The sequence below is a fragment of the Scomber japonicus genome, chromosome 2 (assembly GCF_027409825.1).
Source record: "Scomber japonicus isolate fScoJap1 chromosome 2, fScoJap1.pri, whole genome shotgun sequence".
Classification (NCBI taxonomy): domain Eukaryota; kingdom Metazoa; phylum Chordata; class Actinopteri; order Scombriformes; family Scombridae; genus Scomber; species Scomber japonicus.
In genome coordinates, this window is record NC_070579.1 from 13436788 (window position 1) to 13461743 (window position 24956).

The following is a 24956-nucleotide window of genomic DNA, read 5'->3' on the forward strand; positions in this document are numbered from 1 at the left end:
ATTCCGGGGTGGGGCTTGAGGTTGACTCGGTGCTGATTGAGTGTACTCAAAGTGGAACATGTGTCGTCAACAAAAAATGCCAAAATAAACCCAGCAGAAGAACAGGATGACCGAAAAACTTGCAGAATGATTATGTCACCTACAGAGTCCGTGGGTCGTTTCAAGGTCCTAATCTGAAATGGAGACATAATGGCTGAGAGGACCGATTGAGAGGACGTTCCTGTAAAAATCCCAAATCCTAAATTTCACCTGGAACTTCCTTAATGGAAACGAGACTGTCAATCACCGGTGTACTCCTGCATGGTGCTGATTCCTGTACATAGACATACTTAATGTACACAGAGAGAATACATATCTTTAAATGCAAGAAAAAGTTGCAGTGTCTATATAGTTCTCACTTATTTGTTTTAATGTTTAATATAGCCTAATAGTTATTAGTAGTTATTTTTACTCATCTGAAGGGTAAGTGGGAGAAAGGACGATTCTAAGGGCCCGTGTTATTAGAAGATAGGTTAGGTTCATTATTGATAGACATTAAAGTAAAATTTTATTTACATTGTACTCATTAAACAAACCATTTATTTTTCTTGTTTTTTGGGGGCGAAATTAACCATCCAATTAACATATTCCCCAAACAAGCCCCCCCCCTTCCAAGGGGACCCAAAATCCCTGGCAGCGCCCCTGCTCATCTGTACACTTTGTAAACATCTGTTTCCCCATGCCAGTAGAGGACATCTGAATTGAGAGATTCAGAATGAGAGAGGGGGGGAACAGAAAGACAGACAGATAGAGAGAGAGAGTGTGAGAGAGATAGAGATAGAAAGAGACAGACAGAGAGAGGCAGGCAGATAGAGGGAGAGAGAGAGAGAGAGAGAGAGAGAGAGAGAGAGAGAGAGAGAGTTGTATTGAAGCAGCAACACATTGGTGAGAACAGGGAAGCAGGGCGCGCGGCACGGGGACCCGCCGGAAGAAGCAGCAGCAGCAGCAGCTTGAGCGCGAGCTGGACGCAGACCGACAAAACACCGGCAGCACGAGCGACACCGAGGCGGCCAGCGGGGCGGAGAGGAGGAGGAGGAGGCACCTGCACCGTGACTCGCTCTCCCCCGCTGCCTCCGTCGTCTCTCCCTCTCTCTCTCTCTCTCTCCCTTTCGCGGCTGTCCTCAGCCCCCTTTTTCGTTGCTCTCGGACCGCCGCCGCCGTTTCCTCGTTAAGATGGCTGACCCCAACAGCGACGGAGACGTACCGGAGAGCGCGCGCGGCTTCGCCCGACAGGGAGCCCTCCGCCAGAAGAACGTGCACGAGGTGAAGAACCACAAGTTCATCGCGCGCTTCTTCAAGCAGCCCACCTTCTGCAGCCACTGCACGGACTTCATCTGGTGAGCGTGCGCGCTTGTGTGTATGTGTGCGTGTGAGAGGGTGGTGGTGTTGGTGGTGTTGGTGTTGGTGGTGGTGGGAGGAGGGGGGGGGGGGTGAAAGGACACAGGTGCCTCACTTGCTGCTCGGCCTCCTTCACGCACCGCAGTGTTTCATTCATTGTCATCGTCCAAAAGAACAACAACCAAAAAACACCGCGATGCGACATCTTCCCTACCCCCTACCCCCCACCCCCCACTCTGGTCCTGCCCCCCCACCACTCCGGTCCTGCCCCCCCCCCCAACAATGCGACAGTACCCCAGCGGGGATGAGCTGTGTCGGCAGCCGCAGAGCTGCTCGGCGTTTACTGCATCGACCCGACACCCATCAGCTCTGAAACTGGAGGTCTGGTGGAGGAATGCAGCTGCAGACACACAGGGCCCCACTGTTGCTGCAGCTGTGTGTGTGTGTGTGTGTTGATCTCTATGTGTGTGTGTGTGTTCATGTGAGATATATGTGTGTGCATGCGTCATTTATCAGTGTGTGTGAATCCCCCCTCCCACCCTCTCCCAAAAAATTCACATCCATGTCTTTCTGTCTTCTGTCCACAGGGGCTTTGGGAAACAGGGATTCCAGTGCCAAGGTAAGAGCAGCGGCTCATTCACAAATCCTTCTGCTGCATATGGTTGTGGGTGTGTGGGAGTGTTTGTGTGTGTGAGTGTGTGTGTGTGTGTGTGTGTCTTCAGGTCTGCTGTCAGAAATGACCTGTTGGCTCTTTTGTTGACGGCTTGTTGGTGTTGGCAGGCAGGTGTCAAACTCAAAGCAAGGACAGGTGCTTGCCAACAGTGATAAATGAGAGTGAGAATACTCCTGGGGAGGCTCACAGGAGGAGGAGGAGGAGACGGTGTGTGTGTTTGAGATGTAAGAGTAGAAGAGTCGTCGGAGTGGTGAAAGTTGAGATGTCTAGGTTTTGGCCAAGGAGAGATAGAGGAGGAGGAGGAGGAGGAGGAGGAGGAGGAAGAGAGACCAGGAAGTCACTTTTTCTCAAACACATCAGATTGGAGTTGTAAAATGGTGGGTTTGCGTGTGTTTGCGTGTCTGTATGTATGTGTGTGTGTGTGTGGGTGGGTGATGATGTGTGTCTGTGGGTGGGCGGCTGGTAAGTGGGTGTCTAGACACAGACATCTGCACAGAAAGGTTTCATAAACAGCCCCCCCCTCTCCCCATTCCTCCCCTCCTGCCCCCCCACCTTTTTTTTTCTCTTTTCTTTTTTTCTACTGCATACATAGTGACACCCCTCAATCACATGCACGCAACATGAACTGCTGCTGAATATTGAGGGGTTTTTTTTTCACTTGTGGTATCACTTCCTCCTCCTTCACCCATCCATCTCAGACACCCACCTCCTCTCATCTGGTCGTGTCATGTGATGTGATCTGACCAACCTAGTGCAAGGCCAGAATTCCCCCAAATGTTTCTGCTCTTTCTTCAAGGCTTCATTGACTGACAAGGAAGAGTTGTGCAAAGGTGTGTAATTCTGTAGTCCCCTCCGTCTGTCGGAGGCTCGTCAGCGTTATTGGTGGTTACACAGGAAATGCATCGGAGAGAGGGGGGGAGAGAGGTGGTGGGTAGAGAAAATGAACAGTTTATGTGTGTTAGTGTGTGTGTGTATGCTGCAGCGTCCTCCTGGACTACAGTGATCTAGTGTGCGGTAAATTACCCTGAGCTGATAATGCATGCACCAATACACACACACACACACACACACACACATACACAGTTTAGACAACACAGACCAATCAGAGCCTTTTGCACAGGTGGAGCTGTCGTCAGATCGGGTTTCGTGGCGAGTTTCCAAGCGGCTAACTGAAAACTGATAACTGTTAAATTTATTGACAAGCTGTTTTATGTAACAAGCGGGTCACGAGATTGTTCGTGACGTTATTAATCAGTGATCAATTCTCACGCTGAGGGTGTGATGAGAGGCCCGATCAATCAACTCTAATCTTTACCTCAATGTTTGAGAAGGCATTGATTTAAGAGGACAGAAAGATATGAAGGCTTGATGGATAAAACAAGACAACACTGTATCTAATAATTGTAAATCAAAGTCCATTTACTTAGATTTATTGCAGAGCTTTCAACCACATGTACTGTATGGAGTTTGCTCAGCTGTCACAGAGCTAAATGAGATCATAAATTGGGCTAAGTTTAGTTACATTTGATCTCAATTAATTAGGATTAGCATGGGTAAAAGGTAATTTACTTTTCAGACTCTACATATAGATTTTAAATACAGATGGGAGACACATTAAAGGGAAAGCTAGTACAGGTTTGAATGCTTGACCCCTACAGTGAGGGGATTTAGTGGCTCTAATATGCTGTGGGAGGACTTTTACTGGCATAGATTGAGCCCACTTGTCTCCTTTTAGAGAGAAGAGTGACTGCAAATCAATACAAAGTTGTTCTGATTGATCACCTTTTATCCTATGATGAAACCTTTCTATCCTAATGGGAGTGGTGTCTTCAACGAGGGGTCTCTGAATAGTTTGAGTATGAAAATGAAGTCACCAGACCTCAATCAAGTTAAAGACGGAGACACTTTATGTTGGTTTTGCCTTTTTAATTTGTCACCAGTCTGTATATTTACACATGTAGATATCTTTTATACTACTACTACAACTACTACTACTACTACTACAACAAATGACTTTATTTGTACAGCACAGAGGTTCTCAGAGTGGGAGGCGGGCCTCTCCTGGGGAGCTCCACACAGTTTCAGGGGAAGCTCAGTTGAATGAAAGTGAAAAAATATTACATTAGTTGTCATAAATAGAGCTGCCTAAATGTGTGTTTTGGGGAATTTTACTCTGTTTCCCACTTTTGCCGAGTCAGAGTCTTTTATTATATGTATTTGGTTCAGGCTGAATGATGTCAAATAGCAATATCAGGCTATCGTGACTCACCGATGAGTGTCTGTGTGATCAAATAACATAATCATGATCCCATAGGCATCCCGGAATCGGGGGAGGCATTTTGCAAGCTTTGTGTGATGGGAGGACTTTCAAAGCTCCGTTATTGTACATTTCAAGCCACAAACTGCTCATGCTTTCCAGAGAGAGAAGGAAGGAAGGATGGATGGAGCATTAAAGACGCTTAGAATTAAAATCACCCTTTAAGTAAAACAATTAAATTAAGCTTAAAATCTGGTGCCAGGAAATCAGCAAATCAACATACTAGTGCACGGCAGTTAGAAAATGATGAAGAGCAATTTGTGAGTAATGTTCACGTATGGATCTAAAACCTTTTATTGGATTTTAATTCGAGAGATTAGTTGCAGATTAGTAAACAGGAATTTGTAAAGATTGTGTGAACAAGTCAGGAGGTCCCTTGTGATGTTGTAAATCGATGGTCTCACTGAAACTGCTGCATAAAAAAGTCATTTTGCAATTAACTTAAAGTGTGGACATGAAAAATGGGTTCAATTTGGAAGAAAAATGGAGCTGTTTTGGACTCCTTGGTCACATATATCAGTTGTTTCCAAAGCATTTAAATTACAGCCTTTCAATGTTTGATTAAGAGGTGTTTCACTCTGAAATACAGATGATTAAGTGCTGTTGAAGCTTCGTTCAAGACAAACATTTGAGACAAAAGTTTGGAAACCTCCAGATCAGATCGAGGCTCCCTGGGTGAAAGTTAAACAGAGCTTGTGAGTCTGACTCATTTGAAATGTGCTGTAGACACTAGGTTTAGATCAGTACAGTACAGAAACAGATAAGGATTGAATTGTACGGGTCAAAAGGTCGCTTGTGACGTGTCATTCTCATATCAAAGCGACCTAAAAGATTTGTGATTTCAGATTAAATCTTCCAACTTCATGTCAGGCTGTCTGTAAACATCTGTCGTAGGTTAAAAATTGATTGAATTTGGTTCAAATATGAGTTTAATAGACTTTGTATTGAATCTGGACTGTATGTCTACGATTAAAAAAAGAGACTACTTCCATTTTTTTGTGCTTTTGTCCTTTTTATTGGAAACCGTGCAGGTCAGATAAATCCAGAAGTGCCTGGAGAAAGCCTGAGAGAGAAGATGAAAAAGCATTACCAGATAGATTTAAAAAGTAGCACAAGCATTGTGTCTCTCTGCCTGTGCACTTTATTTGAAAAGTGCACATAAACACTATGTTTCTGTGTACATAACGCCATGATTGATGCCTCTCTTTTAGCTTTGTTTATGTGTCACTTGGAGATGGCTGGCTGTATTGTGTCCTGTAACGTCATGTGGGATGAACCAAATATTTGGCATGACGCAGAAATAAAAAAGAACCTGGTTACTAACTTTAACTGATGTTTCAACAGCATTTAAATGACTTATTTCTATACTGATTCACATGAAAGTACTGGCTGACTGCAAATCACTGAATTAGTACGCATTACTGTTAAAAACACTGTGAAGAACAGCTCATTTTAGACATGTCCAGACATAGTTACAGACATAGTTACTGGATTATATGTTTCTTTAATTTGACCTGACTCTCAAGTTAGGTAGAAAGATTGTTTGAACATGTTTGGGATAAAACTGGACTGAACTTGTTGAAAATTAAGAGGTTTTCTAGATGTCCAGGTGACATAATGTATGATGTTTTTACAGTATTTAAATGATTATATCTCAGCATATAGTTAAGACTTGCTTCACATTTCAAATATAGGAATGTAAATGTAGTTGAATTAAAAGTAAAATGTAAGCTGGAAGTCTAAAAAGTCACTCTTCAACTAAATGGAGACAAGTTTTAACTGTGATATCTTTTAACCGCAAGGAAACATGTTTATTTAACATTTTGATGCCTACTTGTAGAGTCATTCTGTTTTCTTAAAAGCAAGAGAAAAGTTAAGAAGAGGTGGTGAAAACAGCATGAAAAGAAGGAAAGAAAATGGAGGAATGAGAACGGTGTTAGATGCTGTAGAAACTGAATGGGTGGAGCACAAATCGTCAACATTGTCCTGTTGGTCTGGAGGAATGTCAGACATGTGGTGCAGACTTGTTCTGACGTGTAGGGAAATGTGTGTTTCATAAAGAGTGTGTGTTAGTGTGACAAAGGTATCTTCTGTGCATTGTGGGTGTGTTTGAATACCTGTTCTGCAGGTAAAGACGTCTCTTCTGTCTGTCCTGCCTTCACCTTTTTCTTTTATTACTGTTCATTTGTGTGTGTGTGTTTGTGTGTGTGTGTGTGTGTGTGCGTGTGTATGTGTGTGTGTGTGTGTGTGTGCACCTGCTCCACACTGACAGCAAAAAGAGGAAGTTGCCCTCATGTAATTTCCTGCTAAAAACAGATTCACATGTCTCATTGGAGTTTGGACTGGCTGTTTTAAAATGGCTTTTTGGGGCCTTATTAGATCAGTTAAAGTTTGAAGATTTTGAAAGTTAAAATCTAGTGTTTTACCACATTAAAGACAACTCTCTTCTAAATACAACATTTTATAAAAATATTGTGCTTAGAGTAAAAATGATGCTGAAAAAAAAATGTATTTAATCAAGAAACAAGTTATTGGTTATCTTGTATCTACTTGTATGTCGGCCTTTTTAACAGTGGACATTTTGGCTTATGATATTATGAAAATCACAATAACATCAACAAGATCTCTGTTCTAGTCAAGTGTCCTGAAACTGAAGCAGCTAAATGGACTTCAGCCATCATTCATTTCATTATTTAAACCTGTGGCATGTCAAAATGTTTTCCTTGTAAAAAGACCTATTGCTTCAGCGTGTTATCTTTACATCAGAGCGGCGGCAAATGTTTTCATACTTGTAGTTGCATTGCTTTGGTTTGGGTCAGTGGATGAGTTAGTATATCTGGTTTGGTTTCTTTTCACACGGAAAAAGGAAGCAATTAAACCAAAATGGATCACTAAAAAACTTAACTTCCTTCCCAAAATCTATGTTGTTTAATGCCACATCATTCAAAAAACTGCACAAATTCGATGGTTTCAGCTTCTCAATCTTGAGTATTTTCTGGTTTCTGTGACAAGAAATTGAATATGTTTGAGTTGTGGACTGTTGGCCAGTACAGAAAAGACATTTGAGGATGTCATCCGGGGCTTTGGGAGACAGCCGTCAACATTTTTAGACATTTTATAGACCAAACAACTAACCGATTAATCGTGAAAATGAATGACAGATGAATCGATTTATAAAAATAATTGTTAGTTGCTCCTGCTAACAACTGTTGCTTTCACTCATCCGCACCTCAGATTGCAAAGCCCACGTGGCTACAGAAGCTGTGTAATTGTTTAAACTTTCAGAGTATGCCTTGTAGCTGCTTCAAGGTCAGATCCCGTTCCCACCGTTAAATAATCGCCCCAGATGTCGTTGGAGATCTCAAAGCTTAAAACAATTGCACCAAGAAGTCAAACAAACCTGAGTCCCAATGAAACTGCTGCATGTTATCTGATGTTTTTAAAGTCAGACGCTCAGAATAAAGAACAACACGGAGGAGACTTTGGATTTGTTTAGACATCAGTTACTGCAGGAAAAGGGATTCCTGAAAACACAAATGGGATTGGACGGATTCCTAAAAAGCAGCCGCTCGTAGGTCGGTTTGACACTGTGGCGAGGTGATAAAAATGTGTCTACAATCACAGATGTTGCCGTACCAATACAGTGGTGACTGTTGTATTTATTTATTTAAGTGGATGAGGCCTTTGTGAGCAATACTACAAGTCACTGAGTCACACTGTGATGATTTACTTTGAATTAGCAGCTAATTTATTCACTGGATTAGCCAAAAACATGAACTCCTGTCTGTCTCTTTTTAGAATTACTACTGATTTTTGCCGTAAATTCGATCACATGTATTCAGTATTATATTAAATCACATATTCGGTACCATGATAGAGGCTTTTACCCATCATCTGTCACCTGCTTCAGCTCTTTCTAATGACTTCAATCACTGTCTTCGCTGATGTTCTTATTGTGCAGCTGCAGGTTTGATGTTTTACATCTCCACCAAAAGTTGACTGAAGCAAGACATTTCTTTTTTTTTTTTCTTTCCGAGGAAGCCTGTGATTTTCACTGATATAGCCAGTTCACAGCCCGCTGACTTTTTACCGGCTGTTGACAGATAAAATCTCTCTCTCTCTCTTTTTTTTTTTTTTTTTTTTAAAGATTACTGATAACAGGAATAAGATGGTGCAGATGTTAATGTTAGTATCCTTCCTCCTGTGCTTCTAACACAGCTGTTACAATCTCAAGTAGCTAAAAAGAGAAGAACTTCTGTTTTTAGGAAATTCAGAGCTGCACCAAGTTATTGCTGTTAGTTTCATCTCTGTTGGTATTTTAGTTGGTTTCTTTTGTGGGAGAAATATTTAAAAATATATTTATATGGTCTCCTGGTGGCCTAGTTATTAAGCCGCACATCATTGAACTGCAGATGGTCTCATATCAGCTTTTGCTTCACGTTGCACCCTCCCTCTCTCTCTCTCCCTATATAATCTTAACAAATGATTATTCACCCAGTTTAAAGTACTGTTGTTCTGATTACACAAAGGCAACAGTTGAAATTTAATCACTGACTGATTAGCAGTTGAAATAGTATCTTTGTTATTGATCGGATGACAGACAAGCGAGTCTAAGGTATTGATTACAAAGTACATTTGTGACATCGTGACTGTGGCAACACATACTCGTTACTGCCGGCCACAGAGTCGCCGAAGCTCCTCCACAGTAATTCAGTCCACAGATTTTTCAAGTGTCAGTACTCTGAAAACGGCAGACGTCAGCGTGCGTCACTGGATGTTCATCAGCGAGGAAGACTAGACAAATGACTGTGGAAGATGAGGATAAAAATGAACAAAAGATAGGAACCAGCGTTTGAGGATTAATATGATTAGAAGTATATTAATATATTATAAAAACACTGCATTAGAGATAGAGGGATTATCAGTTCACTGATTTGTAGGCCTGCAACTAACAATACTGATGAATATATGATCTTTTTTAAAGCTGCACATCATATAGTAATTTCCCACAACCCAAAGAGATCTCCTAATATTATATAAATGCAGTAAAGTACACTTTGATTGAATAGTTTAAATAAGAATAAGAATAGTCTTTATTGTCATTGTATGTACAAGGAAATTGAAATCAATTAATATTGGACATTTTTACCTGAAGATTACCTCAGGGAATGAACAGTTCATTTCAGTCAATTACCTAATTGACTAAATGCTTCAGCTCTGCTAATATAAATTGACAGCTATTTGTTTTGACATTGATTAAATCAGGATTTTTACTTGCTATTCATCCCCAGTGTGAATGCAGCAGACTCAGGTCACTCCATGAATACTGTCGGTGTTATGTAGTGTACAGTTAGCCAGTGCTTCTCATTGGTACAGTTTACTTTCCACTATATTAGATTAGATTAAAACACAGAAGGCTTATCAGGTTTAAAGTCCTACTGAAATGTTTTATCTGCAGCAGCATTTATATCTGCTCTGGAAAAGAGTCCTGCTATTTATTTTATGTTTTAAACTTTTGGTTTCACTTGCTGCTATCTGTGAATGCCCATATAAAGGTGACAGTGTGTCTTGTGATTTCAGTTTGACATTTCAGGAAATACACGTACAGATATATCCTTTTCTTTCCGAGAGTTACATGTGACGATTGATAAGACTCATTTCTATAGGTTAAACATGTAGTTGGGTTGGTTGGGTTACAGCTTAGCTTGACACAATGACAGGTAGCAAGGTGACACAGCTAGTCTGGCCCCTCTCCGAAGCGCTAACTACTAATTAAATAGTGATTTTAAGTCGAAAAAGAAATGTGTTGTTAAAGGGAAGTATTCCTTGGCAACCAAACAGATGGGACCAGTAACTTCCTGGAGTCTTGTTGTTGTAGTTAAGTCAGCAGTAAAGAATCCCTGGTACGTCACTGGTCCTATCGCGATATATCAAACATATGTAAGATGGTGATAGGACGAAGGATGACTGAGGCAGGTTAAGTGTTTCCCCTAGTTTCTAGTCTTTATGCTAAGCTATGCTAAGCTAAGCTAAGCTGATCATCATATTTACAGTACAAACATGAGAGCAGTCTTAATGTTTTCATCAAACTCTGGCAAGAAAACGAATCAAAATATTTCCTGAAATGTCAAACAATTAATTTAACTATGTGCAGTTGCAGTAAAAAAAATATAATCTGTATCCCTGAAGTCTGATTTGTGGTTGGTTTCTCGACAGAAATGACACATTTTTTATAATTTTTTGGGGAAAGAGAGAAGTGAGTACAACCCTTGCTGGATTCGATTTAGAGGCGTTGTAGATATTTGACATGTGTTGTAACCCTTCAGCTACCAGGGCAGTCTTTCATGTTGTGGACACAGTCATATTGTGTCGCCATGGAGATCAAAGTTTTCGCTGAATTTCCTCATTTGTATTTTGGCCTCTAATTTAAGATAGCTTGTAATATCCTTGTTCAGTTAGTCCCAGTCAGGATGATGTAATGTAACTAGACAAGCTGGCTGGAGCATAGCACCTGGTTACCATGGAGATGACGGAAACCTGTTGCCAAAGCATGAATTGGAAACGTCACATGACTGTCAAGTTTCTGCTGAGCGACACATATGAAACGTGTAAAGAGACCTACTATAAATCAGCCTCAAACACAATCCTAGCATCAGCACTCAGCCAATCATGTGAGTGCTCCTCGTCGTATTAACTCTCTGCTGATGTTGCCTTCACTTCAATTTAAAGAGCGCGCTGTGATGTAAGATGTTTTGATCCAGGGAAAATCAATAATCAATCATCCAGCTGCTTATGAACAACTAAGGCTGCTGAAAAATAATTAATAGCATCATTTTAGCTCGCTAACATTGTATAGCCTGGACTAGTTTGACATGTAAAGTATTAACGTGCATATATACTCAGACTGTCTTTAGTAGCAAATCTAAAACAAACACTCACAGCAGGGCTGAACAAATAATTGAAACTTTATCGAAATCGCAATATTGACCACTGCAATTTTCAAATCACAGGAGGCACAATATTTGAAATGTGTCAAATTACCATTTTAAATTAAATATTGTCGTGCTGCAGAGACATCCAGCCTACACATCTTATACTACAGACTTAAGAAAACATCTTTGTTTGGTATAAATCCAAAAATATCCAAAAATCACATCATAATCATGTTGATATGTTTTTCAATGAGAATGAGAATTCCTTCTGTGTCCCTATAATATCGTCAATCACATCACAATATCAGTCAAAATAATCACTGTTAGATATTTTTTCAAATTTGTTCAGCCTGATATTTCCTTTACTAAGCCATGGGTTGGACACCTATTGGATGCTTTAAAAAAATCACAGACCCGAGTGCCAGTTCCTTTTCACGATGAGCATTTATCTGTTTATTTACTGCTGCTGAGCTACACACACACACACACACACACTCACGCAATTTATTATTAGTGCGCATATATGAAAATTACTAGGGCACAAACAAATATTTCATTGAAAATGATTCAGTCCAGGATGGAGGAACTTCCTGTAGCTCCCGTGGATGCGACAGTGTCGACCCGCTGTCGTCCTGGCAGATCAGTGCAGGATTTTTTTTTTCTTTTGGATCCGCTCTCATTTGCCGCCAACGTCGTCAATCAGACAAAAAGGGCCGCCGTTTGTGGACTCGACTGTCGGGCTCAGCCTGGTTGCTAGGCAACAGAGCGAAGACCTCCTCAGCAGGTCACTAGGCCTGTCTTTCAGTAGTGCGTGTGTGTGGGCACGCGGGCACGAGTGATAGAGTAGATTTACAAGAAACAAAAAGCTAAAGTGTCGGCATTTTTTGTACATTTTTTTTTACGGTTTTCTGTTGCTCCAGTTCTGTTTCTGTCGTTCTGACACACTGCAAACACACAAATGAATCCTCCACCCCCTCACATCGCCTCAAACCCAGCTGTGCCCCCATCCCTTTCTGCCCACACACACACACATAAACATACACACACACACACACACACCGTCTGTATCGCTCTCTCTTTATCGGTCTTCACTTTCTTTTCCTCTTGTCATCTGGTCCTCTTTGTGGTTCCCTGTTTCATTCACTGTCCTCACTGTTCCTCTGTTCATCGGTGCAGTCAGTGCCACAGATGGGCAGAGTTTCATATTCACACTGTTTTACAAACTGTTGAGTCTGTTGGTTTTTTGGAGGCCTCGGTCGCTCACGAGTCGCACAGTTACAAACTGCTCAAACCAGAATCCAACTCTGAGGGGAGAGTAGAGAAGCAGGCATGTTGTGAAACGAATTGAGGGTATTTCGTAAAGACACTCAGAGATAAGTAAGATAAGATCTCACTGAGTCAAGTTTGGTTCATTTAATAACTTTGAAACACAGACGGGAGACTTCAAATCACAAAGATCGCCTCAATTCTCAGAGAAGAACACGTAATGAAAAATCTGCAGACGTGGTGACGGCAGAGCAGCAGCACATATTAAATATATGATCTGGAAAGTAAAATAAAAATATATGAGCCGATGTTAACAAAGTGGACTTCAATCAACGGGCAGCACAGAACTTTATTCCTCTGATGGCTCTGTGTGTTGCAGCGCTCCGCTTGTGACTTTATGGGTTTAAGTCTCACATGAGTGCTGAAAATTGATGTTTATGAGCTGAAACACACCTTTTGTAATAACTGTATTGTGTGTCTGTGTGTACACTTCAAACAATAAAACACCCTCAAGAATGCGACAGTGGAGCAAAACAAAAAAAAGCATTCATGTCATGTTCATTCATGTCTGTTTTGCTGCTGCCAATCCCAAAATGCACTGCAAAAACGACCTCTGTGCGACTCCACAACTGATGATTATAACACAAAATGATTGAATCGATTGATGAATTAATGAGTGTCCGAAATCTCAACTTAGAGCTCACCATTGGGTGTCTGTGATAGACGAAGTGAACGGGTGAATGAGGGAGTGATTTCTGTCTGAAAACTAAACATGTTAATCTGGAGGGATCAGTTTCCATGGTAACTAAGCTCATATTTATTCAAATCACCTTTTTATGAAAGTGGATTTCCTGAAAAATAAGATTAATTTGATTAATGAGAAATTTAAGTCTCATTCACAAAAGTGAGTCTGGTTTAAACCGGTGATCTCGCTTTATGAAAACATCCATCTGGCTTCTACTGATGTGATTCACGACCTTTCGCACATGAACATGAGCTCTCTGTTGCTTAACTGCGAGAAATGCTCGGAAAGTGCTTCCAGTTGCCACGGTGCCTCATGAAAGTGTAACGAGAATATGAATAATTAAGGTCAAACCAGAGCATAATATCACTTTGTGTGTGTGTGTGTGTGTGTGTCTGCATGTGTGTGTGTGTGTGTGTGTGTGTGTGTGTGTGTGTGTGTGTGTCATAGTCTACTTTCAGGGACAAATTTTAGATGTTAATTGAGGATGGCTTGTCCAACTGGGGACAAAAACTGTTTCCTCTATTGGGAAAAAGCATGTTTTTGCCTCATTGGTTAAGGTTACAGTAAGAGTTAGCATAAAGGAAAGTCCCCAATGTCTTTAAGTAACCATGGTCAAGTGTGTGTGTAGATCTGTCTAGGTTATGTACAGGGACAAATTTCAGACTAAAGTCCAGTTAAGGGGACACAAGCTGGGAAAAAGCTGATTTTTAGGTCAGTGGTTAAGATTAATGTTCGGTTATGTCTCCAGGAAATAAGTCTAACCTTGGACTCTGTGTGTGTGTACTTCCTTCTTAGTAGGAAAGTTGCTACATGTGATCTGGTTTTTCATAATCATGTTGGTCAGTTTGGTAGAAATGCAAGCTGTATTGATGTCTTAATTCCATTTCTTGTGAGATTTCACAAGTCATTGCAAAAATAGAAGTAGTTTAAATAAACTCTGTGCAAGATTTGGGATGATATGAATCCAAAAAAAAAACAAAAACCAGACTGTAGTGTAGAAAACTGTACCTCACTGGTCTGCCCTATTTACCCAAATGGAGTTGTGGTGTCGTCCATGTTCACGTCTTCGTCTGCGGGAAGCGACTGATCAAAATTTAAAGAGATGGATTGTACGATATCTCCATCTGACCCAGACTGAGACAAACTCAGTGTTTCTTTAGGACTGTGTGTGCAGCTTAAAGCTACTCTGATGATCTTATCGTAATCAGGTCAGCTGTCGGATGTCTGCTCAAACACAGTCAGCATATTCCAACTGCAACGAGTAATTGACCAACAGTAAACCAAATGACTATTAATTAATTGAGAAAATAATCAATTACCAACTATTCTGATGAGTTTTTTCAGTAGAAATACCAAAATTATTTGGTTCCAGCTTCTTAAATATGAACCCTGTTTTTTTAGTCCTCTATCACAGTAAACTGAATATCTTTGAGCTGTCAGGACAAAACAAGACATTTGAAGATGTCTTCTTGAGCTTTGGGAAATTGACGCTTCTGCACATTTTCTGACATTTTATAGACCAAATGACTATTAATTATTTGAGAAAATAATCATTAGTTGCAGCCCTGTCCTGTGTGAATTTAAATTTAAAAAACAGCCATCGTCACACCTTCTCAAATGTAATGATTTGGTGCATTTTTTTGGTCGTACATGATGATAAACTGAATATTTGGATTTTGGACTGTTGGTGGGACAAAAAAAGATGTTGAAAAGGCCATCTTCAACTCTTTTAATTAGTGATAGTCATTTTTCACTGATTTCTTACACAGAGACAAAACTATTAATCAATGTTGGTAGTTAAAACAAGATTGGTAGTCGTGTCTCTACTTTACGTATTTGTCTACATTTTCATGAATTATAAATTGTTATAAAATAGTGAAAATCACTCTTTACTTCTCAGAGCTCAAGATGCTTTATGTCCGACAGTCAAAAACCAGAAGTGTCAGTTTACAGTCACATTCAGTAAGACAGATAAAAACAAACCATCACAGGCTGCTGATTGATTATGGTTGGACTAATCATTTCAGCTCTTAGATGTACCTTCTTCAGTACTCTGCATTTATTAGTGGAGTGTTTTTTCCACAAGCGTATATAAAATCCCAACAGTTAAATGAAGAGTTTGAACTGCTACAGCTGTGCTTGTTTGAGTCTTATTTTTAGTAGTTAAAAACAATGATATTATTGATGCATTTTCATCTACAAATATATCTTATGTAAAATTTTAATAAATGACCTCCATCCTTGTAGGACGCTCCAGTTCATAAAACAGAAACGCCTTTTCTGAAGAAAGCATTAGAAGATTCTGAAAAACATTTGATCATATTACACAAATGAACTTTCTGTCCCTTAAACTACATGTGCACCACGTGATGATGCAACGTTTTTGGGTTTGTTTTTTTCCTGTGTGAAATATCTGAGAATACGTGACTGTGTGAGTTTGTCAAATATGACGTTTGCTTTCACCATTTTTTTGATAACAAAGTATACATCTTAACCTTTTTTCTCCTTTTTTTTTGTTTTAACATTCTTATAGTGCAGCTAAATGTTTTTGGACATTTGAAACAAGACGTTATTAAATCATCTTTTTTGTCCACATTTTGCTGTAGTGCAAGTTTGATGCTGAGATTTGATTGAGGCGTTACTGACTAGTGATGAAATAAATGATTTTAATGAAGCAGCCGTAGAAAAAAGCAGTTTCATGAACATGTATTTCACTTAGACTGGACGTTCATCTTCAGAGCATTTCAATATATTTCCCTGTTTTTGAGCACAGCTGCTACTTCTCTTCACATGAATTGAGCTTAAAATGTCCTCAAATTTACCCCCCCCAAAAAAACCCCAACCATCTTACAGGTGTTCGTATGTTAATGCACCCAAAGATATTTAGCTTTTAGTTTCCCCATATAGAGGCTCATCAACCATGTGTTATACTAGGCTGTGAGTATTCAGGGTATTTATTTTAGTCCGTCACTACAGCGGGTGATTTTAGCACAACATCGTGCAGCGAGCAGGAGTCAAATCACCGGGTGTGGAGCTCGCTGCCATTTGGAGCTGCAAATGTGTGAAGTTTCCTGCGGCAGCTTTAATATTATGTGGTGTGATTTTTATTTATTTTTTTAAATTTTGTTTGATGTCTCACCATGCTGTGGTCAAATTTAAAAAATCACCTAAACTGAAGCCATAAAAACTAAATATAGACGTGGAGAGCAAAGAAGGAACAAATTGGAGCTGCTGAAATATGAGTAGCCTCTTGTGCAGTGACTAACGCCACATAATTGACATATTGATTCATCTCTTTTTATTGCTGCCTGTGTGGCCGTGTTGGTTTTTTGTTTTTTTTTAAACATTGCAAAGAAGCCTGAGGTGACACTCTCTTTCTCCTCTCTCCCTCCACAGTGTGCTGTTTTGTGGTCCATAAGCGCTGTCATGAATTCGTCACCTTCTCCTGTCCGGGGGCCGACAAAGGACCTGCCTCCGACGTAAGTGAAGCAAACAAACACCACCTCTGAAAACATTCACGTCTCACTTCCTTTTATACTTTATCCTTTCACTTTTAGTCATATGTATAAAAATACACACTTATATTTTTTCCTCTCTGTTTGGGAATGCACCACGAAGCAGATCAGTCGATATGTTCAAGTTAAATATTCATTACACACACGGTCGGTCAGTCCGTCGGTCGGTCACTGATTGTTTTGCTGGTAAATGATGGTTTTTAGGTTATTAATAAAATTAGCCAGGTCAGCACTCGATTTAGTACCTCTGTGTAGTTCCTGTGTGTAGTGTTAGATGAAAACACACACAACACACACTCACACATAAAAACACACACACACACACACACACACACACACACACACACAACCTCTTGACCTCTCTTCTGCTGACCTGTCAGCTCCAAATCACATTGAGACGTGTCAGTAAAGAGAGAATGTGCTGCCTGGCTGCTTCAAGTTAATGAGCCAATATCTCTTTCAGACATGATGTACCACTCACACACTCACTCACTCACTCACACACTCACACACTCACTCACTCACTCACTCACTCACTCACTCACTCACTCACTCACTCTTCTGTGCTCATGTGACTGATGTTTATTAATCTCTAATTTTTTTCCCCTGTTCTCACTAGTTTAAGTTTAGTATTTAAAGGGCAGATACACCCAAATTACAAAGAAACCCTCCATAAACATTTTCTCACGTAACTCTTGTCGTATTTAATCCTGTGGACAGGCAGTTTCGGTCAGATTTCAGATCAGATTTTGAGCTCCACAGAAACAAACTTTTTTTTGCTGGGTCAGGAATTTAAGACGGATTCACTTCATGGCCAAACATTTCCTGTCTGGTTTGGACTGACTCATTAGGGAAATATTTGTTGCAACACAGAAATCACAAAACAAGGCTTCTGGGGGATGTTTTTGGTTTTTGGCTGTATTTTATACATTTAGGGACTATGGTGATACAAAATCCAGGAAGTAATTAAGTTGATCATAATGATTTATTATGACAGAAAGTATAGTATCACCTACCTAGACTAGTAAAATCTGGACTGGATTGTCTCATAGAGGCCAAAGTCTCTTTAAAACACAGTTTCAGAATTGTGAAAGCTTTATTCTATTTGTGAATGCAAAGGTTATCATTCGTGGAGATAACGCTGTGCGGCTAATAGTAAACAAAATTGAAAGTGTGGGGGGGGGGCAGTCCCTCCTGTCCCTCCTGTCCCTCCTGTCCCGTCCTGTCCCGTCCTGTCCCTCCTGTCCCCAGTGGAGATTACGCCCCAGGCTGTAGGAATATAAAATTTGTCCTCACTGAAGTTGACAACTATTGAATATTAATAAACACTTAAAATGACCTATCTGCTTACAACAACATTATAGATTGTGTAAAACATGATTGATTGATTTTTATTGTTGTGTCATGCAGCCCGCTGGGTTTACAAGACACCACTAAACCAAAAACAAACAGATCCTGAACCCTGAACCCTACAGGACTTATAATAAAACCAATATTAAACAAAATCATCTTTTTCAGCCTTTTGGAAACAAAATTTGCCACCTTTTAAGACACTAAAATTAAACATTGATTCCATCTTTTCTTCATCAATGCACCAAAATATTTCAAAATTTCAATCATACATTTTACTTATTTCCTTTACTGACAATCTGAAGATTTTTCATTTTAATCTCAAAATAATGGATTAAACTCTGTTAGCATTACAGTACTAACTCATTAACACTAGAAAGTTAGCAAACCCATAAAATAAACTCAATTTAACACAAATAAATACAATTAAACTATCTGATTGCCACTTTCGACTGGAGCTAAACTCACATTTTATTCTCCCTGTTCCTTCACGTTGCTTGTTTCTCTCCCTTTGCTCCAAGAGTTACCGTTACTGCACCGTTCACCTTCACCTGCGTTTAGCTCATTTACACTTTTTATATCGTCAAACCGCCGATGATGCCTGGATTACTTTATACTTTTATATAAATTAGTTCCTGATCTCCTCCTTCATCTTTTCTCTCTCTTCTTCTCTGCAGGATCCTCGGAGTAAACACAAGTTTAGGGTCCACACTTACTCCAGCCCCACCTTCTGTGACCACTGTGGCTCGCTTCTATACGGGCTGATACACCAGGGCATGAAATGTGACCGTAAGTACACCTGTGTGTGTATGTGGGGGGGGGGGGGGGTGAGTCTGAGGCTGCAGCACAAATGAAGCCTTGTGTTATTGAGGCCATATGCAGAACTTGTTGGTTTACCTGCTTTGTATGTCACAGGTTAGCGTCTCTACTATTTTGGTTAGTGAGTCTAAAAAACCCCTGAGGTAAAAAATGACTCAGCTTTGTGTTTAACAGACGTGTTCAAAATACCTCTCATTACATGCTTTCCTTCCTATCCACTGGTGTTTTGTGGTGTATTAGTTGAATCTAAGAGTCAATTTTGCAGGTCAGCTGCAAAAGCTGCACTGTCACACTCAATCTTTTTGTCAATTTCACTTCTTATTTTCTTTCCTCCTCCTTCTTCCTGTCACATTTATATATATCAGCAGACTTCTTGTTTTTTCCCTGATTACTTAAGTTAGAGACACATTTTCATATGAAAACTGATCAATTTCAGCTAAACTACTCCGCCTTTTCTACTTCGTTATTCACACATTTCATCACATGTGCAAGAAAACATCATTTGAATTTCTTAAATAAAGTTTCAAAAGTTAGATCCAATGCATTTACGTGCACTTAAGTAAGCAGATGACAGTCAGTTTTCTCCAGAAAGCTGCTTTCTTAAAGAGTGAGCATTGTGGAAAACAAGAACAATTAACTTTGGGATGATTAGGGTGATGGTGGCAGCCTTCTGAAAAAATGACTTTTGCATGTTAGGAAACTTAGGTATGATGTTACTGTTCTGAAACATTGTGATGAAAACTGAACTGTGCAACAGCACGTTCTTCCTCTTCTCTGCGAGGGCACTTACATTATTCATATATATATATATATATTCAATATAGGTATTATTCTGATTGGATGGGATGAAGGCCACACTTCCAGCCAATCTGAACAGGTGGTCATATATAATGTAAATAGTAAATATGTAAATAGCCTCATAATAACGATAACATTCTGCTGGAGGACAGAGGGGAATCTGGGCTGTAAGGAAAGATGGATTTAGAGAAATCTAAACATCTTTTGGTGAATAAAATGTCACAGATTTGTTTAAAATAGAACGTAGCATGTGAATAGCAGTAATAGTAAAGGACAGCAGACAGAGAAAGGCACAACACGGAGCGGCTGAATGAAAGGAAGGGATCATTACACCGAGCGAGGCATCCATATTTAAAATAAGTCTCAAACAAAGTAGCCTGTAGAAGTCTACATGAGTGAGTTTCCACTGCTGAGCACAGCCACAGCCATCAGAGACACACCAAAGAAAAAAAGAAGTCAAAAATCAGTGAACCACACTTCCAAGATGAGGTCGATGATAAGAGAGAAGTGTGGTTACTCATCTGTGGCATGTACATGTAGAGTTACAGTAAAGGATTACTACAGTGCAGGTAAACGTGTTCCCTGGTTACCCACATAACCTCTGGTTACTCATGTGTATGGAAATTCATCTGCTATGCACACCTGTACACCCACAAACTAGTTCTGTTCATTTGCCTGAGGTCAGACAACACATGTGCATGTTGAAACTCTCATGAAATTAAAAGTGAGGTTCACAACTTTTCAAATCTGTCTCAAAACAATATGAAGATCGAACCAGTTTTTTCTTGGTTCCTCTTGTCCTAACATGCTTTCAGTGACAGAGGGAAGAAAATCCATAGTAGTTTGTTGTTTTTATGCAAATATGTATTTCAAAGTTCATCTGAAGCTAATAAAGAGGCTCCACTAGTCTGAATTAGTCAAATCAAGTAAATATCTTTCCTCTTTGTGTTTTCTCGTTGATTCGCAGTAGAAGCACGGGAACAAAAGAGAGAAAAGCAAAACCTGTTTCATTGTTCAATTCGAGCATTTTGACCATTGTTTTAAGACTGACTGAAAAATTGTGAACTTTCCTGAACACATGAACCTGAACTCCAAAACAAACTTTGGCTTAGACCAGTTTAAAAAGAAACACATTCCCCCAAATCCTGCAACACTTCACTTGACTAAGACAAAATTAATACAATTTATGCCAAGATGCTTTTGAGATGTAAAAACCTCTCAATAAAAAACCACGTTCTCTGACATGAGATTACATACATTGTTTAAAATAGATGACCTTGCTCTTGATTCATAATAACAGACAGTTGAAGAGACGCTGTATAATCAGCTTCTCTCAGCACCGAGCGAATAACGGAACATTCCTTCTAGTTGTGCCATTTTTATTGCTGACCATTTGCCTGCTGCAGCGATGACACAAACAGGAAGTGGGTTAACTTTGCAGTGCTGTCTCCTGCTGTGACCGACATTATTTAAAGGGTATACAGTTCCTCAGTGTATCCGTGATGTATGTGGGTTTCATGGACTTTGACTCGGGAATACTGCAGTTTTCATTCACACACGTCAACACGTTTATGCAAAGAAAGAAAAATGGAAAATGAAAACCTCATTCTTGAGTTTGAGAGTTTAATTAACACAGTTCATAAATATGTTTTAGGTTGTTTTTAGTTCATGTAAAGATAAAACGCCAAAGTCTGTGTGTTTTATTGTTATATGTTATTGATTTTTATATTTTTACGCTACACAATAAACAGTAGAAATAACCACTTTATGGACCTATTCCTGAATTCAACTTGTTAATGTTAAATTAAAACATTTGAGTTTTATGACATGCAGTGAAGAAATTAAAATCAAGTGTTTTCTCTCTTTCACTGGATCTTAATATTTTTTACGTTTTTAATCATTAGAGTTTTTTCCATACACTATATTCATCGTTAAAGGATACATCTGTGGTGATTTTTTATATTTTTCTTATTATGAATAAATCTCACGTACAGAGCCAAAGTAACAATGAATTGATCCTACTTACAAGTGTTGTACGTGTATCCACAGTCTGATCCATGGTATCCCTCTGTGCCGTAGACCTCCGTTGTTGTCCGAAAACAATTAAAAAGACATCAAGAAGTCCCACTGCTGCACTAGCGTAACGGCCATCGTTTGTTTAGAAACGACTCCAAAGATTAATAACAGCAATCACAGTTTTCAGTCTCAGGAGAGCATTGCCCTTCTACAGCAGACGCCACTTAGTCTCTTAGCCAGATAGCCAGATAGCCGGTAAATGATCTAATAAAACAGAAACATGATTCTTCATGGAGGAAGGAGCATTGATGATTTGTCTCTCTGTGAAACACAGATTGTTGAATTTTAACTTTCTCTGTTGCAGGAGGCAAGAATACATCTTAAAAAAACAGTATGGAAATAAATGATAAGAAATAAGATCTGTCTCCATTATGAGATGTTTTGTTCATTTAATATTTGCTTGTTTATAGACTGAACAGCAGTTTGATGGACATACAGAATAACATTCATTCGAAGAAATAATTACTTCAAAGGTCATTCTCATGCAAAGGAAATCACACTGATAGCAATAAATTACCTTCTCATTCTCCACCTCTGCAGAGCCACCAACACCACCCACTGATGTGATGAGTGGTTTGTGCACCAGAGCAGTCTGACATCTAGTGGACAGATGGAGTAATTACATACAGAGCGACTGAGTTTTATTCCCCCTTAAAGGAAACATAATTAGATTTTTGTAACACTGAATTTAAGATATATAGATTAAGATTCAACACTTTAACATTTTGCCTGAAACTTTAACATATTAAACTCACTTTGTACTTTATGTGACTGTGTATTTTATGTAGTTTAGTTACTTTATTCTGTGACTATACTGTTATTCTACTGATTCCACTTCCACTGTCTAATCTGTAAATTCAGTACCTAGCACATGTCTGTCTGTCTGTCTGTCCTGAAAGGTGGATCCTTCCTCTGTTTCTCTCTCTGACCTTTTTTGTGAAATTCACTTGATAATCCTCATCACTGTTTTATCACAGTATTCTTCATATTTTCTATTTAATTATTAAATTACTTGAACGATTAAAATTAATTCATTAGTTGCCAATTTTTAGTTAAAAGTTGTTTTTTTTGTATATTTCAGATTTATCTATCAGATGTGTTATTAATGAACAAATGCTTGATAATATAACTTTGACTTATAACTTTTACAATGAGAGAAATAATGCATTTTGTGTGTGTATGTTTAGATTGTATGATGAACATCCACAAGCGGTGTGTGGCCAACGTCCCAAGCCTGTGTGGGACAGATCACACCGAGAGGAGAGGACGCATCCAGATATCTGCCCAAATCACCAAGGACACGCTCACCGTCACCAGTGAGTGCTCTCTCTGTATCTGTCCATCTCTTTATTTTCACTTTTTCTCTCTGCCAAACGCGCACACACACACACACAGAGTTGGTCCAGCGAGAGGGAGAGCGCCTCTCAAAGCTCTATATCAGCCCAAGACTAAAACTGGAAAGTCCATTAGTCGATCGATGATCAAACGATTGACCCACATCTCCACTAGGACATGCGTCCACGTGCCAGCTCTCTCTCTCTCAGACAGCTGCGGATTGATTATGGAACAGAAACTAAACTGTTGTTAAGTGTTGTCAAATGTAGCCAGAGTTATTTGGGGCAGGCCAGAGCTGCATTCACAGCTTTACATGTAGGAGTGTTGCGGGTTTGTGTCCCACTGTCCTCTGGGAAGGACAAATAGCAGACTTGAGTCCAGATTTACTGAGGAAAATGGCATTTACGTTGAGTCTTGTGGCTGCAATCTGTGCATATTCAGAGCCAGATTTACTAAGACAGCAGCTCATTACGCAGACACATTCTGCAAGGGAAGGAGAGCTTAGCAGGTGCGAGTCAGTTGTGGGATTTCTATGAGATCATCAAGCTCAGAAAAGAAATAATAGCGTGGTGATCTTCATTACATAACATATACTTTGGACGCGGTTGAAATGCACCTGGGGAAAAAACTGTTACTCAAACTGATAAATGGCTGCATTTACACAGCACTTTTATCCAAAGCACTTCATAATTTGCCTCTCATTCACGCTCACAATCGCACTCACACACTGATGGCAGCCAGCTACCGTGCAATGCGCTGGCCCTTACCATCGGGAGCAATTTGGGGTTCACCGCCAACTGCTGACCCTGTGATTAGTGGACGACCCGCTCTACCTACTGAGCCACAGCTGCCCAAGAGTGACCTCTGAAAATGATGAGATCATAATCTTTAGCTTGTATCTAATTATGATACATATTTAATACATCAGAAGGCGAAAAGCTTTGTTCATGGGAAATAAAAAGCAGGCTAGATGAAGTGATATAATAAGACAAAGACACAAAATATACAAGAGCTGCTGGAACAGGTGGAGAGAGAGAGAGAAACAGAGCGGCTGGAGGTGGAGATGGTGATTATATGGATGTTAATACTGAGATAAATGCTGCTTCACTCACTTGAACAAAGAAAGAATTGTTAAGTGTAGCCTGCAGTGGAGTTTAAATTCACGTTTCATGAACACAATCCAAAACTCTCAAATCCTCTCTTCTATTGCATTACAGTAAGCAGATATTGTGTTCATTAAGAAAAGCCTAACTGCTTCATTTTTGTCTCAAATAATATGAGCCTATATTTAGTGCACTTTAGAATAGAATAGAATAGATATTTATTGTCATTGCAAGTATACTACGAAATTCTGTCCAATGCAGCATAATTAAATAAAATAAGATATATCCTTATGCCTCTATAACCCCACAGAACACTTTGCTGTCTTCTGATCCTTTAACACCAAGCAGACTAAATGTTTGTTCATTCTGGATGTGTTTCTTTCTTGTTCTTCTGCTACTTAAATCATCTCTTCCCCTCACAGTCAAAGAGGCAAAGAACCTGGTGCCCATGGACCCCAACGGACTGTCAGACCCCTACGTGAAGCTCAAGCTGATCCCAGATCCCAAGAGTGAGAGCAAGCAGAAGACCAAGACCATCAAATGCTGCCTCAACCCCACCTGGAACGAGACTTTCAATTTGTGAGACATTTTAAAATTTGGCCTAATTTTTTTGTCACATGAGCACAAATTTAACTGGAGCACATGCGAGT

The 24956-nt window shown here is 39.7% G+C and overlaps 1 protein-coding gene across 1 annotated transcript in view; it reads left to right on the forward strand.

The window, feature by feature from the left end:
* The first annotated feature begins 798 nt into the window (after positions 1–798).
* The window catches only part of LOC128380002 (protein kinase C beta type-like), a 32082-nt gene continuing 7924 nt past the window's right edge, over positions 799–24956 (forward strand). Inside the window, exons 1-6 of the mRNA XM_053339661.1 lie at positions 799–1376; positions 1965–1996; positions 16707–16789; positions 18853–18964; positions 23056–23184; positions 24729–24885. Of these exons, the coding sequence (XP_053195636.1) occupies positions 1213–1376; positions 1965–1996; positions 16707–16789; positions 18853–18964; positions 23056–23184; positions 24729–24885 (677 nt within the window). The 5' untranslated portion in view covers positions 799–1212. The remainder of the gene's footprint in view (positions 1377–1964; positions 1997–16706; positions 16790–18852; positions 18965–23055; positions 23185–24728; positions 24886–24956) is intronic.